Below are 19,155 nucleotides of genomic sequence, written 5' to 3'. Positions count from 1 at the left end.
CAATAAAACCTAATATTCTAGCCCAAATAAATGACAAATGCCCCACACACTCATTTTTCTCGGTACTAAGCCCAGCCAGAGATGAATCATGATCCACACACACTTCCCAGGCTCACAGCACTAGCAACCACAAGATCCTCTCCGCTTGAGCTCCCCTGAGCCCTCTGGCAGACCTGCCCACACATTCTGGGGGCTTTGGAGAAGGCTTATTGGGTTTTCGCAAAGACACGGGTTCAAAAGACACTGTTGGCTCTTCCAGTGCAGAGGAGCAGCACATACTCACAACACTGCCTCAGTACCTACCCCAACACTGATATGAAATACCTATGAAACAGGAATCTTTTTCAAAAACTTCTATACAATACCCAGTAAAAGAAATGGGGGGGAGGGGAAAATATGAACTTACCTACATGTCACTCCTCCAGTAAGTAGCATATAAACTGCAGTTAGTTGCAGTATGTATACAGTGACAGAACAATATTTAGATATTACATAAAATGATAAAAAAAAATAGTCTTTCTTATGTCTTTAGTTCTCCCTCCACTAATACCAACAGCAGAGCAAACACTGGTCTCCACTTAAGTCATTTCAGCTCTCCTTTACTTTCTATTTCTCTGAAAAAAGCGCATAAACTCAAATAATCTTTAAAAAAAATTCCTACATTTTTCTGCCTGCCTGAGACTTCAAGAGTGATTTTAATTTCTCTGTGAAAATGTTTTCAACCATAGAGAATCCTTCAGTAAAGACTGCTTCTAAGCTTCAAGGCATTCTGCACAGCTGCACAAAAAACATGGTAGTATTCAGAAGGTGAGACTTTTTCACTTTTTTTTTTTTATCACTTACTATTCTGCCACAGACCTCATCACTGGAGAGAGTCCTGTTGAAATTCTTTCTTCCACATTGTTATCATACGCTGGTGACAAACTTGGAAAAGGCTGTAGTCATTTTTTTAACATAATCTGATGAATGCTTCCATATCTTTGTTTATAATGAGTTATTGTTACAGAGTTCAATTAACAGAAGCTTTCTCAGACGAGAAAACAATGCGATAGCTAAAAGCAATGGAAAACTGTCCACCAAAGAGCACTCCTCACCAGCCCCAGGCAGCCTGTCACGGTTGACTCTTCATAACTCCAAATCTAGTAGATCACATACCTTTGACAATTAACCTTACAGAAAGTAAGATAAATGAACAGCTTAAGAGTGCCACGGGGAAGTGACAGAGTGACAAATGCTTCATATTAAGACAGAACTCCGAGATACCTTTCAGCTGAAAGTGGACTTTAGCTGCATCAGAAAGTTACATTTTAAGCCTAAGAAAGGCATTGCCCTCCTCACTGCAGCAGGTTCACAACACGGCAGAGCCACCCTAAGAGCTGACAACTAGGTGGCACAGTGCCACCAGGTTCCACTACCCTCAGCTGAAGGCTCCTATTGCTTCCCTCCCACCATCTGTCATGCTTCTCCTACTCCCATAACAAGCCAATTTAGGCAGAAACCCACCAAAACACAGAGGCAGGCAGGAAGGCTGTAAACCAATGTAATCCGTGATGGTACCTAAAAACCAAAATTACCACTGGCAAAACTGTCAGCCTTCTACAGTCCTGCAGACCTCTGATGGGCATATCTGAACCAGTTCACCATGGGCTCACAGGCACCAGTAATGAGTGTGGAAGAGATACAGGGCAGTAGTACAGACCAAACAGGAAAGAGGGATGAAGCACGACAACACTTACAGAAAGCCTTGGCTATACTATTTCCCTCATGGGCTTTTTGTTTATTTGCCTTTTTTTCGCTTTTGATAGAACTCTCTGCTTGATTGTTTTGGTGGAATTAACAGAGCTTTCTTTCCCATGAAGATGCATGCCTTCAGGCTGCTTTGATGAGGACCCTAAGACGTGAGGGAACTTGGCAGACTGAGAGCCAGACGCCCAAGCTGTGCTCCTGTCTCAGCGAGCGCACAAGGCAAGAGCCCAGGCACTCGGTTCAAGTCCCCAGGCTTCTTGTTCCCATTCAGCAGCATATTCTTTTACTTTGAGGGATGCATCTGAAAAAGCAGATGACCAAAATCCATTGAGCTTTCTGACAACTGTCATGTTGGAAATGCTCAAATGTAAGGTATGACTGTCCTACTTGAGACAATAAATGGGATTCAATAACCACTTTGCTACTGGCAATATCCAAAAGGTATCGAAGTCCCAGAAAACCTGAAATAACTCAGTGCTTTATAAAAAGTCAATCAATGTGTATTTCAACTGTGCAAATTAACTCATAACACATAGGCTTTTTTTACTGTATACAGTAATGGTACATTCTTATGTTGAGTGCTACATAAGCATTTACTAAACTAATAATCAAAACAATTTTCTAAATTACATATAAAATGGTTTCTTTCATATGTTTATTCTCATAAAAATTTCAATGTGAAGCCAAAAGAAAACAGCTGCATAAAGTATTTTCAACTACAAGAGACATGTAAGAAGGTATTTCTGCCTGTGCTGGAGGGCACAATCTGTAATAACATTTTGCCTTCCAGATAATGACAAGAGGCATTAGAAGGACAACTTGCTCTCTAATAAGCTCGCTTGACTGGTTGAGCATGCACATACAGAGATAGCACAGTTTTGCCAACAATAATTTTAATTAATTTTTACATTTCATTCTAAAGCACATTAATTTATGGCCTTCCTAAAAGACATTCAGCAGACATCTAATTAAATCCAAGCCATTAGATTTTAATTAGAGATGCTTAAAAAAAAAAAAAGCCAAAAAAAAAAAGGTCTCAGAACAATTCACACATCTTTATGAACATTATGTGGTCGTTAGCAGCTAGAACAGCCAACAAGTGATTATAAACACAGAAGAGGACTAAGCAGCATGATTCAAACCTGAAAACAAGAAAGTCACACAAACTTTCATACTTCAAAGCTAAAGATTCTGGGAATGCCCTCTCCACAGCCCAAGCCCAGAAAACCACTGTGCATCACTGCTTGCCACAAAAGCAAAATCAAAAGGCCAACTAGCAGTGAATATCATAATACACAGTTTAAAAGGTTGAGCTGAGCTTAATCCTCATTAAATTCTAACAAAATCACAGTACCTTCCTGACCAAAGAGTGAAACAAATTAAAGGTCCAGATGGAGTCGCCCTTAATAAGGCACATGGGATACCCCAAAGAGCCCATCACCACTCCAACACACGGTGCTGGGCAATCTGACAATCCCGTGCCACCGCTCGACGAGAAACCTCTGTGCAATAAAATGACGCTTTATTATTTCATAATAATTGTTTTTTTCCACTTTCAGCAGAAAACAATTATTTCTAAATATCAACCTCACGGGGCCAATACTCTATGAGTTAAAAGCAATATCGGTGTGCTTTGATATGGTGATCAGCTCCTCTGCTGGGTAAAGAGGTTCATAAATATTAAACATGGCACATTTGCATATGTCACCCACAAGCACAATCTTCCCTCAGAAAACCCAGAATAGAACCGGTACAATTCCTCTGCGTGTCGCTTTTTGATCGCCAGATATAAAATGGCCATGGCAGTTACTTGAGCAAGGACAGTATATCAGGCAAAGAGCCAAACTACCAAAGCATACTGTTAATTATGGTGCACCAGTTTGGTTTGGACAGGTGCCCAAAATGCTGGAGTTGACATTTCAAAAACCTGAAAGGTTAGGATCACACTCAGAAGTATTTAAATGAGTCAATTTTTCCAGAGAATTGAGAACTATTCACTATTGCTACAGATTTCACTGGAGTGACATAAAAAAAAAATTAATCTGATTTTTAAGAGGCACAGATTTATTCTTCTACAAAAGCTGGAGTGAGTTTGATCACGAAGTGCCTACAACAGATGCAGGAGTGCTGAAAGCAAATAGAAGGCATACGATGAGAGCGGCAGGTAACCAGCACTGCAAAGACAATGGTCTTGCAATTTGCAGAAATAAGAACTCACACAGTTTACAACTCTTACATTTGGATACGTTTTCAGCTCGCACTTGTAGTCAGGACAACTTGGTACCCCATGCAATCTGTCTTTCAAACCAGTCAGAAAGTAGGCTGGTGGAGTTGGTTTTTTTTCTCCAAGAAACTGCTGACCATTTGCCGCAGCCTTAATAAAACTGAAGGGAACGCAGCCTGTCAGTTTTCTGTAATATTTAGATGAGCAAGCAGCAAATATTTTCGATCACGCCACGGCTCCAGGCAGAGGAACCTGACACCCAGGGAGCCAGGAGGGCTCCTCGGGCGCACGGACGGATGCTCGGACAGCGGGAAGCCGCCCATTTCCCCACTAACATCTCCACGGACGCCGTCAGCGCCCCCAGCTTTCCAGGGGTGCGAGGGAGCCCCGTGGAGCCGGGCCAGGGCAGAGCTGTCCGCGCTCCTGGGGCTCCTCCTGTGACACCCGGGGCCGCGGCGCCCTCCCGGCCGGGGTCTCTCTCGCCCCGGAGCAACAGGGAGATACGAAAAACAAAGTAACGTAAAAAAAAAAAAAAAAAAAAAAAAAAAAAAAAAAAAAAAAAAAAAAAAAAAAAAAAAACCACAACCAAACAAAAAAACCCCAATTAAATAAGCCAACAGCCCAAAGCCCAGCAACTAACTCTGTGAAAGCGCAGGAGGGAAGAACAAAGGAGGCAAGTGCAGCCGGAGCTCTCGCAACAGATGGTTTGAAGCTGACCAGATTTCGCGCTGGCATCCCCTCCCCACCCTCCCGCGGCGGGCAGCGTTCGCACGCACCGGCCCGGCCGGCACCGCATCGCCCCCGCACCACGGTCCTCGTCGCCCGCCCGGCCCCGCGCAGCCCCAGCCCGCGGGTCCCGCATCGCCGCCGCCCGCAGGTGCGCGCCCCCGGCCCCGCCGCAGGGCTGCCGGGCGGCTGCCGGCACGCTCGTCCCGTCCCGTCCCGTCCCATCCCGTCTCGTCCCGCCGCCGCTCACCCAAACTCCCGGCGAAACCGTCCATTTTGTGCGGGGGGACAGTGGTGCCGCAGCCCGAGGCGAAGCCGCCGTCGTCGTCGGCCGGGGCAGGTTCATTCACCCGCGGAGCGGCGGCAGGCAGCGGCGGCGCCGCAGCCCAGGGCTCATAAGCCGCCCGGGGCAGCAGCTCCGGCGGCTCCCCGCGCTCGGCGGCGGGAGGCGGTTCCGGCTCCTCCTCCTCCTTCTCCTTCTGCTGCTGCTCTGCTGCTGCTGCGGGGCCAGAGCAGCCCGGCTCCCTCCCTGCGCCGCGACCCCAGCACGGCAGCGAGTGCCGAGCTCCTCCCGCCGCCGCCAGCACCGCCCCAGCGCCCCGTGCTGTCGTGCTTCCGACTCCGCCCGCCCTGGCAGCCGCCGCTTCCCCTGCGGGCGGGCCGGCCCCGCCGCAGCCCCCGCCGGCGGGCAGGCGGCTCGGGGCCGCCTCCGGCTGCGACTCCCGCGAGAGCTCCCGCGGCTCAGGGACTCCCAGGAACGGGGGAGAGGACGGGCTGCGGGTCGCAGCTCTCGGCCAGGGGCAGCGGCGGTGCTGGGATCAGCACGCCTTCTCCGGGATGGGCCGGCGAGGAGCAACAGCTGAGTTTGCCTTCTAAGCTTGTAGTCATAAGGGGTTTGTGTGAGAGTTAATTGAGCGACTTAATGTAATGCTCCTAGCAATCAAACCAGAGATTTTTTCATACGTGAGTCTCGAAACGTTTGTTCACGCTACTTCGGGAAAGTTTTTCCTCGATATTAAGCCAGAGGAACTGTCACTTCTCTACCCTTATATTTCTTATAACTGTGCATAAGGAATTACTCTTTCCACTTCAGCTGGCAGAGTTCCTGACCGTCTCCTGTAACTTCCAACCATGTGCTTGATGTCGAGGGAAAATAGAAAATAGGACCAGAAATTCAAGTCAGCCATGCTGCGTATCATCTAATCGCCCAGCCGAGAGCGTTTCGTATGTTAAGCAACATCATCAAATTACGTGACGCATTTTCTCCTTGGTCAGGAAAAGCTACGTACCCATTGCAATATCCTGTTTTGCTATAAGTATTTTCCTGTAATGTATTCAAGCGCTAGCGCCGCAGTCATACAGAGACGGGGATCATTGCCTCATGAGCACGTCCGTGGCATTTGCAGCCGTGCCCTCTAATGACAGGCTATGGATGTTGTTGAACAGGACTGGGGAGAACGCAGCGCTGGAGAACAGCACAGACCTGCTGTTAACAGCCCACACTTCCCCAGTACATTCCATCCGCGTAGGCAAAAGCATCGTTATCTCGCTTATCTGCAATATAAAATAAATCCAAGAGGTTTATGCTTGCTCACATTAGAGAAAAGCGCCTTGAAATTTTTCATCAAAACCTAATCTCCACTGGATTTTCCAGCAAATTTTACTGAGCAGCTGCCACAGCAATGAATTTGAGTGCAGCTGCTTGCAAACTACATTAATAATCCACGATTGTACATCCTGTAGTCCTGTCAAAAAAGATGGCTTGCAACCGATCTGCTATAAATGAGCCATCATTAGCCACTAACGTCTGGTCTTAATTATTAACAGGTATTATACTTCCTACTTATGCGTGCTGTAGAACGGCTGTATATAGACTGCTTCCATGATCTTTTAGCTATGATGAATGGGTGCTGCAGTCAGTCAGGTCCAGCCAAAATTCCCTTTAAAATGCTTCATTTTACAAACAAAAGCAAGAAGAACAAGGCACTACAGCTCCAGTCCTAACTCCCCAGCCCCCAGTTATTTCTTGCCTAAGGGCAGGTTTGCAAGATACTCAAAGCATTAGGAGTACAGAGAGAGAAACCTCCTCAATCTAAGAAAGGAAAAGTGCTCTGGGAATTCAGAGTCTGTGCACAGTTACCTTCAGAAAAGGACCCCTTCCTCTGAAGCAGAACCTTATGTAAATTCTTCAGGTGGGACTTGTGTGCATCAGATGTGCTGTTTTGTTAAACAAAAAAACCCAACCAAACAAAAAGCAAACCCAGCTACTTTCTTCAGCTTTCAGTAGAACCATCCCTCAGATGCACCCGTGAGTGAGATATTGCAAACTTCCTTAGGTTTGTAAGTGAAGAAGTTTTGCCTCTATTTATAGACTGAAAACTGAGGCTCAGAGGTGAAGATGGCCTCATGGATCCTTATCTTTCTTACTGAATTTGGTTAGAAGCATGAACAAATACCTTTGATTATCCGTGTCATGCAGACCTTGCGTGGAAGTATATAAAAAGGTTAAAGAACTGCAGAGAAAACTATTTATTTATAGTGTTATATTAAACATGAGTACTGGAGTACTGTTGAAATCCGAAACTTCGGTTCCAATATTTTTAAAGTAAAGCTGTATCACTGCAGAGTTAAGGAACTGAACAGAACTAAAGAATTTTAAAAGCAAGGAAGTTTACCTTTGTGTGACTTGTTAATTAGGAATTTCTGAAGAGCAAACACTGTGCAGAACTTTACAAAATATGGCAAACTTCATAAACTTTTAAATTCTTATGTTTATTTCTTCAGTCTAAGACAACTTCTGCAGGCTACATAAATTTCGTGGGGCTTTGACTGGAGAATTAATTTAGTTATTGGCTGTGTTTATGGTGTATACAACAGATGTAATTGTGCTACAGACAGGAGCTTTAGCAAAAAAAACCTGCAGTGAATACATATATGGCCAGGTGTAATCTTTAACAATATTACTTGGCTGATGAGGAGAAGAACTTAAGATTAAAGAAAAGTCTTCTTTGTGTAGGTTTCAGACCTACACTATACACTAGGAGTTGTATAGTGCTTTAAGGGATTTAACTTCTGTTTCTTTGTTGACAGTGATTCAAAAACACAAAGCAGAGAGTTGTTACAAAGTTTTAACAAGCTCAGCAATTGTCTCCTTCCAGTTTATATTTTGATGCTAAGGAAAGATTACGCTATTCAAGATTGGAGTGATCCCACCTCAGCTTTCAAATCAGCTAAACATCCAGTGCTTTGCACATATAGATGGTAAATCATGGGTAGGCTTCACGAAGGAAGATTTGGGAAGGACTCTGACCCACATTTGCTACAAGCACGCTGATGGCTGAAGAGGCCAATGCGAGATAGACAAGTCTGGTTGCAAAAGGCACAGCAGAAAGACTCCTTGGATGATATCAACAAGACACGATTCTTTCTGCATTGTCTTTTCTCCTCGAGAGTGATCCTGTGTGCATTCTCAAAAGAAGCAGCAGCGTTAGAGATAGTGTGTCTCCAGACCTCCTGATTGGAGGCCAGAAAAAGACAAATGTGGCAGGAATTTTACATCAGTTTGACAGATTCACAGTTTAGGAAATCTAAATTCTTGTCTGCATCCTTCCCTCTCTCTGCATTGCACCCCGACCCTTTGTGACTCCTGCTGATTCAGGAGGCATCTGGACTGATGCTGAGGCAGGCAAAGCCTGAGCTCTGCTTCTCAGAATAGCTGGTGAGCAATAAGCTGGTGCCTCAGCTGCAGTAAATCAGTTTGGTGTTACTGACTTCACCGGACAGGGCTGACATACCCTAGTTGAGGACCTGGACATACACACAGTGTCCCTCTTACTAGAAGGAAGTTATGGAAAATACAAACCCCAGAAAGAGGTCACCCTGAAATGCACAGTGGAGGCTACACACATTCCAGAAATATTTACCCAGCCCTTGAAGGAAATAGTCTGTTTTTCCCCCATTGTTTCATTTCTTTGGCACATTTTCCTTGAACTGCAGGTTTTTGAACAGTACTTCTTGCAAGAATACCTGTGTTTGTCTTGGTGGTTTTTTTCAATTGACATAGCTTGGCAACCTTCAGCCTGAGAATTGTTTGTAACTTTTTTCTGGCTTGAGTATAAATTACATTTAAGCATTTTCCACTGAGGAAACATAAAAAATTTTAACAACTGACAATGAAATTGCTGAGATTCTTGTACGTGAAGTTGGGAGCCTGAACCTGAGCCACTTTGTCTTAGCAGTTAGAAAGAGAAATGTGCTTCCCACAGTAATTCTCTTCTCACTCCTGTAGTTTTTCTGGTGCACCTCCTTAGGGCCAGCAGCAAGAGCCCAAGTGCATGGCAAGGAGCAGCCAGAAAGCCCCAGCCCCACGTGTCTGATCCCACCTCTCTCCTGCTCTCACCTGCAGACCTGGGAAGGGGGAAAGAAGTGATGCTATTTGTAACCAGCTGTGCCCCACAGCTGGTGGTGTAATCAGTGTAGGATCTCTCCCCATGCTCGTTTGAGATGATGTTCCTTTACAGATATGTGGTGGTCTTTCTGGTGCGTTATTTTGAAGAGGAACAACTTTGTTGCATGGGATATTGTTAAATCTCCTAAGTGAGTCTCAGGTTTATAAGAAGTTCCCAGGCGTCACTGATGTAAGGGGAAAAATTTGATGCCTGACCTAGAGGAAAATTAAATTACCCCTCCCTGATTTATAGAGGGTACTTCTCTTACCTCCAACACAGAGTCTCTGGATTTTTTTTCTGGGCTGGGATTTTGCCTCCCCAAGAAGCAGCCTAAGGTTCAGTTCCTCTAAATTACCCAGGGGAATGAATCAGCACCTGTAATGCTGAATGGGCTGGAAGGCATTAAGAGTCTTACCAGGGACTTGAGGAGATCTAAGAGAGCTTCTGTTAAGGGTTTTAATTATGTGTTTAACTAAAATATGACATAGGGTTTTTAAAATGGGGAAAAATTTAATGCTATCATCATTAATTTTGATAAAGACACCTAGCTGCTACTGTATAATAGATGTTAGAAGCCAGACTTCTGGATATTGCTGTGTACCTGCTTCACTCAGTTTTTATAACCTATTCCTAGAAGTTTGAGGTTATGGCGTGCCTAAGTATATCCTGGACTTCCCCCATTGCCTTATAAAGTAGAAACAGAAGTTTTCTTTCAAAACAAAAGCATAAAGTTTGCCAAAAGATTTCAAGGGGCTAAATTCTGTTTAGGTGAACTTTTTTGTAGTAGTAGAATAGATCATAGTCTTATTTCTGTAGTGCTACCACTTCATTGTTGATTAACATAAAAACTCGTGAGGAGGTTGAATTTGCGCCTATATATAGCTGATCTTTGTTTCCTTCTGCACATTTCAGTTTTTCAGCTTATTGCAAACAGGTTTTGATCACCGTTTGCAAAGTTGTTCCCAAATGTTCAGAAATGTCTTCATTTAATAGTATAAATACAATTTACCGGCAGGCAAAAAACTGAAAATTTTTTAGAAGTTACTAATGATTTGTGAGGGTCTTTGTAATTGAGACTCAATAGAGATGGCTTTTGAGGATGTGCTGAGCATCCACTTCCTGAAAAATCCAGCTTATAGGTTGCAGCTTTGTATTGATTATCCCAAAATTACAATTCCAAGCCATTAGTTAAACTTTGTCAAGAACTGCATCATTTCCTGGAGTCCTCATTAAAAGCACATTTTGGTTCAGATGTAGAACCAAATCTCTGTTAGCTTAAGCTAAATATTGCATTGTTACATTAATGTGTTTAAAAAATGGCAGTCTCCTACAAATGTGACTACTGAGTAAGAGAAAAATAGCAGAGCTTTAGTGGTAATTCATTCACCAGCCCTGGCGGGAAATGAGCAGATTCAGTGTGATTCCTAAGCATTTAAAAATTGGCAGAATTTGAGCAGAGATAGTTGAAACCCTGCATGGACAATGTTTCTTTTTCTCATGAGGGAAAAGGCTTAGCATTTTAATTAGAGAGCAGGTTAAAAATTTCATACTGCAACTTTTTATTGATCTTATTAAGTGAGAAGATCTGAAAAACATTTCAGAAAGCTGGAAAACAAATCTTATCTTCCTTCATCTCTCCCTAATTGGATAAGTGGTCTGGTTTGTCATACTGAAAAGCACACTCAGTTGTTTTCTCAAATTAGTGAGCTCCTCATGAATTTATACCTTGGTCCAAGCACTGTAAAAGTCTAATGTCTTACATAAGTGCTAAGTTAAGGATTTAGCTGAGGCATAAATTGGTGTATTGGCTTTGTATCAGCCATTTACATTAGGGCGCATTTTGTTCTCTGCCTCAGGAAAAAATGTGCTTCAGCTTGTACTCGGGAGCACTATGATGAGCTCTGGAACAAACCCTTTTCTGTTCTTCTTACTTAGAAAAATTAGGAAAAGTTAAAGTTAGCAGGTCAGCAGTGTTAACAGAGAGTGCTAACTAGTAAGTGTTAAAACTGCTGGAAGACAAGCTGATTTTTAGACTGAGAAGTTAATGGAGATCCCCCTTAGGGACAGAACAAATTAGCATTACATGTGCGATTTATATTTTTTCCCCCGACTGTTAAAACATCTCCTGTAGCTTTGCATTTCACACAGATCATTATCCACAATAAGAAGCTAGTCTACACAATAAGCCATGTGCATGTGTATGTATCTGTAAATAAATACACTCGTATAGATCCTTCTTCATCAGTGCCGGTCACCCCTCTGTGCAGTTCTGTTTAAGCTATTACTCCTCTGGAACCATTTGTCAATGGAAGGAAGTTCCTGTAGAGAAGTGATGCATTACTCTATAGTTTCGTGCTGTGAAGTGTTGATTTTAAAACGGGCTGGCAGTTTGCAGCTGACCCCCTAGTAAAAAATGAACAGACGTGGTTTAGGAGGTTTTGGTTTTCTTTTGTCTTGTTGTTATGCCCAGTTTATGGAATCTTTTATTGTCTTTCAACTATACCATACTCAGCAATGGATTCATCTCTTATGTTTGGCCCTTTCCCCTCTGAGAGCTCAGGATTCTTTCCCATTTCCATTTCTACATTTTTAAGCTGTAACAGCCATCCTATTGCCTAGTTATTAGCTAGCAGAGCAGGTGTGCAGTGTTTTAGAAAGGGTAATGCTAGCACCCTAATTCAGTGAGCAGCACAGTGATCATCCTCAGTTCTACAGACTGCAAACATCAACAAAGATGTTAGTGTAAGATAAGAGGCTGGAGAATGAAGACCAAAAACAGGTCAGCAACTGAAATAAAGTGGAAAGAAACTCTATTACCATTAAAAAATATTAATCTTGCAATAATATCTATGTATAGATAACTTGGATTAAGAGTAAGGCTGCTCTCTGAATACCAGCAGTGCACAACTGAGCTTTTAGGCATTGGTATCTTCTGTATCTGCCATATCAGACATTTACTTTACTGCTCCATGAGAAAATGTAGATCTAGGAAGGAGCTTCTGCCATGGTCTAGTAACCACAGCGGTGTTGGATCAAGGGTTGGATTTGATGATCTTGGAGGTCTTTTCCAACGCGGTTGATTCTGTGATTCTGCCAGGCTCTTGGACACACACCGTTACTGCATTTGCAGGATGGGTCATACAGAAACAGTGTATCACAAGTAAAGTCTAAGAAGGTAACTGATTGTGTGTTTGTGAATTAGTATCAGAACCATCACAATCAAGAAAATAAAAATTCTAATCTTGGTTTATTAATAGTCATCAAAGCATATGTCTCACCTTAGTATCTCCTGCTTTGAGAAGACCTTCAAGGTCAATTAGGCACTGGTAGTGGAACTGGGGCAGTGATAATTGACCTTTCTTTGGACCAAAATTCTGAAGACTCAAAGATGAGTCTTGCACCATGATGCCTAGACATGGGTCCCTAACAAATGTAGCCAGGGGAGTTAGATTTTCTGTAGTCAAAGGCTGTAGATAATTACTTATTCATAATAAGGCTGTCTTGGGCATGCAGTGTGTAGTTGGGGTGAATGAACTCATTTTCAAATAGATTACCTGTGCCTGAAGAATAGTTAATGAAGCACATTTTTTTAATTTCCTTTACCTACCCTACATTTAGTAATTATAGTTCCTAATTAATGACATCAAGAGTTGAACTTTGGCTTTTAAAGCACCAAACCCATGCTGTGCTGTAGACACATTTACATTCCATTTATGCAAGTCACCCAATTAAAATGTACTCATAGAAAGTATATAATACACCCAAATGAATACATTATTTCCCATATTCATCTGCTTTCTTTGCTTTTCAGCAGAAGTGAACAACCTTTCCCTTTACCCCAAATGGGAATTCATGGAAAAAAAAAAAAAAAGGCAAAAACCCCAAACCCAACCCTGAAATAGGCAGCAAAAGTAAATTAAAGGAAAACTTCTCAGGTCAAATTAGTGAATTAGCATTCTTTAAAAAAAGAATTGGGAAAAGGAAAGCTTTCCTTTTAATTTTGCTTATATGACTGCATTTAAAAATTGAAAAAATGTCGTAGAAGGAGAAAGTAATTTGAAATTTTCCATGCTGCCACATGAAAACAGCAGATGGCAGCAATAGAGACAGTGTGCATCAAAACCCAGGGTTTGTCTTCCTCACTTCAGTGGGTAGGCTTTGAATCATTTTTTGGCTAACATTTCTTCTAGTTGGTCCTGAAAATGTACAAAAGTAAAAAATTTTCTTTTAGGCATATGATCTCAATGTCTGTGATCTTCATCCTGGAAAGGTATTTCTTGGCTTAAGTCTCTCTGGACTGGCACTCAAGTATCCTTGTCGTTTATCTTTTGTGCTTTATAATGCTTGAGAAACTGTGCTTAAGGCAAATACCCAGAGCAACTTGGTCTTTTTATTTTGTTTTAAATGTAATATTGGTAAATAAGGACATTTCTTCCTCAAAAACATGCTTCTCAGACAAAATCCCTTGTGTGACAGGGCCACAACTCCCAGAGTTTTCTGCTGGATACAGAGAATGCATTAGGCTGGAGACAAGATATGAGAACATTGCTGCATGAGCATCATGTGATGAATAAATGGAGTCACAGGCAAAGGCAGTCCTTCTCAAAAGACAAAGAAAAATGCCATTCAAAAACTAATATTGCCAAAGTTGTGAGACAGGCATTGAAAAATAAAAGTTTCATTTAATATCCAGGTGCTCATAAATTCATCCTTTAAGTAGCAACCAGTGTAGGGTAGATTTCCACAGGTAGTTCGGGGCATTGACATTAGGTTCTGTAGCTCCCTGTTTTCAGAGGTATGATGTGTTTCAAGGAAGTAAAACTTGAACTGTGAAGTGCAGGTTTCCTTTAGGACTTCATAGTCAAGGAAAGCAAGTGCATTGTGACAGTAGAGAGTCAAATTTAGCAAAAATATCTCAAGTTAATAACTCCTGTAACATTATGGAATGGCGTGTCATGCTCTGTACATTCCTTTACCACATTTCAGATCAGGCAACCCAGTCCTCTTCAGAGGACATTTTTAAATGTTTCTAAATGTTGGTGGTTTTTTCTCTGTACTTTGCTAATTCTTTCACTATGTTCTTTTCTGTTATGAGATTTAAGAAGTTGTTTAGCTCAGACAGCCCTGCCAGGTTGACTTCCTATTCCAGTCACAACTGGTGGTGATTTTCTGAAAGTTCTTTGTTTCAAATTTAAAAAAGAAAATTTCTAATGTCCTCATAGTGACTTTGAAGTTCCAGTCCTGCATAAGTTCCTGTGTAAGTTTTCCTCTCTTGTTCTGTATCTCTGCATGCTTTGGTTGAGGTATGCATGACAATGAATGACATTTTCTTTCTGAATAAAAGATGCATCAGACAGATTACATTGACTATAAATACTATCTTCGTCTGCCAAATCAAAGGATTTAGAGATGTCTCTGGCATTTTTTTCATGTGGAAAACCTTGTGAGCTGTTCCAGCCGTTACAATTTATGAAGATCAAAATCTACTTTAAGTGTACTTTCTACAAAGTCTGTCAAGCCAGAATCTGGCTGGGAGAGGATGGATGACAGCATAGGAAAGGGAGAATTCTCTATTTTTCTTGTTTCAATATGATTGCAACTATATTTTGTACTTCAGGTACTGTTCTGAAGCCCAGGAGGTCTGAACTGAATGCTCTTTTAGTCATGTCCCTCCCTACCTATGTCAGCCTTCCAGCATCCTTCAGAGTGGGGACTACCAGTTACCTGTACTGACAATAAAACTGGTTCAGTGCATAAACTCCACTCATTCTGCCACGGCACACCACACCAGTGGAGTGGATGAAAGCATGGAGTCTGCCCAAGTCTTTTACCAACATGGAAGAAGTGGATGAGCATCCAGTCCTCTGGTTTAAGAGGAGATTGTAAAGATAACAGAAAAGTGGAAAAGGCAAAAAGCATCAGGCACTAGTAGACCTTAGTTAGTAGTTCAATGAAAATATCACTGCAGAGGCTATATGTAAATGAAGGTAGATAAATGAAGCAGTGGAAGCTTGGTTGTGATGACAGGTGTTTGGAAGGAATTTTAAACTGTTCTAGCTGGTTCTACATCAGTAAAAAGGGATTGATTTTGAGGACTGCAAAAAATGTATAAAAATTAATAAACCAGCAAGAAAAATACAGGACTGCAGCAACTGGGAGAAAGAAAACATGGAGGAAAACATATTAATTATGCCTGACAACTGGAGTACAGCAACCTTCTTTAACAGACATGGAGTCAAGTTAGTCGTATTTTTCTTGTTTTCTGTGCCTTATGGGTTTATGTTCACAGGAGGAATACTGCTGAAAACATGCTGTGTAATTCTGAGGACAAGTGAAAAGCTGCATTTGAATCATCTGTATGTAGCCAAAAAAATTACTTGCAAGCATTTCAAGTGCTACTGTCTTTCCTCAAGGTCCAGAGAGGAGTTGATGGGCAGATACCACTTTCTCACTCTTCTCATCTCTCCATTGCATGGACAGCTGCATCTAGCAAAATTAAAACGGTGTCCTACTCCAGCAGCAGTGCTTTATTCCCATTCCTACTCAACTATATAAATGTAGGATAGAGAAAATCCTGACTCAATAGTATGTCTCTCACAACTGGAGGAAAACTACATGATGCACAAAGGGACTTTCACCAACAAATTGGCATTTCTCATGCAAACTCATTCCCATTTAATAAAACAACCATGGGTTTTTTTAAATAGAAACTGTTATCTGTAAAGGTTATTGGAACCACATTATAGCTGGAATGTGGATTATGGAATAAGCACAGTTTGAATGTAATGTGAGCATATGGATGAATAAAATGCTTTTAGTGTACTTGGAGTTGCCTGTGTTTTATTTTTTCTCAGCATTCTTCCTGTGTTCAGTTCCTGTATTGTCTATACTGCTTATTTAAATAAATTTGATGTGGTTTTCATCTGAAAAAACCAATGAGGACCATATATGCCTTTTAAGATAGAATTACCTTTTTAGTATTCCTGCTGCTTGCTATATGATTGCAAGTACAGTTTATCCTCTAAGTTCATTGCAGCAGAAGAATTTGAATCACCACTGGAATGCATAAGCAGAGAAACTCTACCAGCAGTGAAGCCCCTCATCAAAAAGAGCTCCTAGTAGTTTTAAGACTGCATTATGGCTTGGACTGATTTTGTGGTGATTTTTGTTTGGTTTCTTGCCATTATTCCAGCAAATACAAAGATCAAAGAAAGAAAGATGTATTGATTGGCTCAGATCTGGTCAAAAACTAGATTTGTGTCTTCTAATGTAACTAACATTTTACAGATGGCTTGGTTCATGTTAAAGCTAGGGATGCATGTAGATTGAATTATCAGAGGATTAGAACCAGCTGCATTTGGTTTGAAAATATTTTTGTGTGTATTCTGTCCAGCCAAACACACAGAGCGGGCTCTTGCTGAAGAATTCTAGCAAATGCCTAAGAAAAAAACCCATGAAGGTCTGCCCCTGTTTACCGCTGGTTACCCTTCCTTCAAAGAAAACATGTACGTGGCTGAACTCGTGTTCAGGTCCATAAATCTCATCTTTGACTGTGAATTAACCATAAAAAGGATCAGATTTGAAGCATTTACTTGAATAAAACTAGAATCCAGCCCAGTATCTGTAGGAAATCCACAGGACACTGGGAGTGACTTTCCAGTTTCCTGCCTTATATTTTGTGCACCTTCATAAAGGGATTTGGAACAATCTGATTCTAATTTTGTAATGTTTTGCACTGACTCTGCACATCTCTAAAAGACTACATGCAAATAAATGAAGAATAAGCACCAGTGAACAGTGAATTCATCTGCTAGCAAAATTATGTTTAATTATTTACTTCTTCATATTCTTAATATCAAAATAATTTCATAATGTCTTAGGACACACAGATGTACCAAACACAATGCTAAAAGAGTCTGTCAATTTTCATTGTTAAACTAGATTTACCCCATTCAATTTATTTAAAGCTCTTTGAAGATACTATTAAAAGAATAGTTAAATTATAAAAGTATTCCAAAGATATGTATCATTAAAATACTAACATCCACATTTGCAGCCAAATTACCACCATTAACCAGATAGAACAAAGCTAGTTTTTCTAGCATTAGTACTATATTGTTTATTCTATTCCAGCTTCTAAAGTTCATTACTTTTGAAATTATGAAAAACAAGATAAATTCTGGCTTAGTACCTTTGAAGTCTGCTGTTGTTGATATCCACTTACTACTGATATCCACTTATCCGATTATTCTGGATGCTTGTCTGCACAGAAAATAATTTGCTGCAAGATTCAGAAATCTTCTGCTAAGTTAAATTCTCTTTGCATATATGCCTTAGATTTTAAAATATATTATTAGTAATGCTTAGTAAGACCAGGTAATTTTTAAGGGGTGATTCTTTTCAAATTTCTTATATGGAATAATCCCAACAAAAAAAGTTCAGGCTTAATAGGAATAAATGCTTTATATTTTTATTAAGTTCAGGGGATATTTCTTTGCAGAACTTTTTTCCTGAAGTAGATCACTTACAGTAAAATCAGCATGCTTCTACGATGCATGTTTTTCCCATAAACTTCAATTCCCTTTACAGCTTATGCTGATGCTTCTGAGAAATAAGGCTTTGTCTTGAATACAGAGCCAAATCAATCACTAACTTCTCATCTATAAGGTTTATGATGCGGGCCAGGCTTCTAAAGTCGACTGTAATTTTGCGTCAGGTATTATAGCTTTCTGATTTTACTAAAAATGTAGCATTAATCTTGTGTGCATGTATTTGTATATCAAAGGAAAATACAAAGCAAAGTTTTACCTCTGTCTGTGTCTTTTCTTGGCAGTCTTTGTGCATTGCATTGGAGCTGTACTGGTGCAATCCGGTTCACCCGGTTAAGCATCTCTCCCTGGTTTTTTGCTAATTACCTTTTTAATTCCCAGTGGTAGTGAGTACAGTCTGACTTGCAGCAGCAAACTCCAGTGAAAAGCATTGTTCAACTCCCAGGAGATTCTTTTCTGGAAGTCCTATTGTATTTTTATTTTTGAGTATTAGTTTAAGTGGAAAATGTGGCTCTTTAAATTTCTCAGCCATACCAGAGAAAGCTAAAGGCATTCAGGCCCAGAGTTCAGTAACAGCCTCCATACTTGTGTAAAGAATTATTTCAGGTTTTGTTTACTAGCAGTTTTTATTATTTTTAATCAGGTGTCCCATCAACTTTTACCAGGCTTCTGTTCACAGAATGAAATCAGCTTACAGAAAGCTTTAACAAATACGTGTATTTTTCTTCTCCTTTTGTCTGTTCAGTTTGAATTCAGCTTAGGTTTTTGAGCTTTTATATAAAATGCATTGAGCCTTGCATTTTAGTATTTAATATTCTGTTACATACATTGTATTTTAATAAAATATATTGCAATAAAATTTATAATTAGGGTTTATAGTCTTTTCTAAAATGCTGATGTCTATCTCAAAAAAAAGGGTGAGTAAATAATTAGACACCCACAGATCTGCAGCAACTTTCAGAAGCTGAAATTGCCTCTAAGTGTTTTTATGCTGGAATTGTAGCAATTTCTATTTTGAAAAATGCATCTATCAAGACAATAGATCTGATCTAAGATTTGATTGCACAGCATTTAGAAAGAGGGAGCATGGATAAGATGACTAGACACTAAGCTGGACCACAAAGAGCTCAACTCTCCTCTCCTTGTGGTACCCTCAGCAAGCAGCCCTACTTCTCCGCATTCAGATCTGATGGAGGGATTCCATCTCTTCTTGTTCAAATAGCCACGATGGGACTGCATGAAAAGTAGCCAGCAGCAAGAAAATACATCTTGACTCACCAGTGTGTTATTAAAGAGCAGATATTTCAAACTTTGTGTTCCAGCCTTTAGAAAGCTGATTGGTTTTTTTTTTTCCATCTCCAAACCATTGACTGTTACTGACAGGTCACATAATTAGGTCTAACTAACAGCTAATGTAAAATAAAATATTGCAGAGACGAAAACTACCCATGAAATTTTAGCT

At 40.9% G+C, this 19,155-nt stretch overlaps 1 protein-coding gene across 4 annotated transcripts in view; it reads right to left on the bottom strand.

Moving 5' to 3' along the window:
• EML4 (echinoderm microtubule associated protein like 4) overlaps nucleotides 1–5,020 on the bottom strand; it is a 151,733-nt gene extending 146,713 nt beyond the window's left edge. For all 4 annotated transcript variants that reach the window (XM_017811756.1, XM_017811757.1, XM_017811758.1 and 1 more), the window contains exon 1: nucleotides 4,947–5,020. In XM_017811756.1, coding sequence (XP_017667245.1) covers nucleotides 4,947–4,971 — 25 coding nt within the window. In that variant the 5' untranslated portion in view covers nucleotides 4,972–5,020. The remainder of the gene's footprint in view (nucleotides 1–4,946) is intronic.
• Nucleotides 5,021–19,155: the final 14,135 nt, after the last annotated feature.

This window comes from Lepidothrix coronata, unplaced genomic scaffold (genome assembly GCF_001604755.1).
Source record: "Lepidothrix coronata isolate B3197 unplaced genomic scaffold, Lepidothrix_coronata-1.0 Scaffold33, whole genome shotgun sequence".
In the NCBI taxonomy this organism is placed as follows: domain Eukaryota; kingdom Metazoa; phylum Chordata; class Aves; order Passeriformes; family Pipridae; genus Lepidothrix; species Lepidothrix coronata.
Note: the sequence above shows the minus strand (reverse complement) of the source record. Positions and strands in the feature narration are given on the sequence as shown.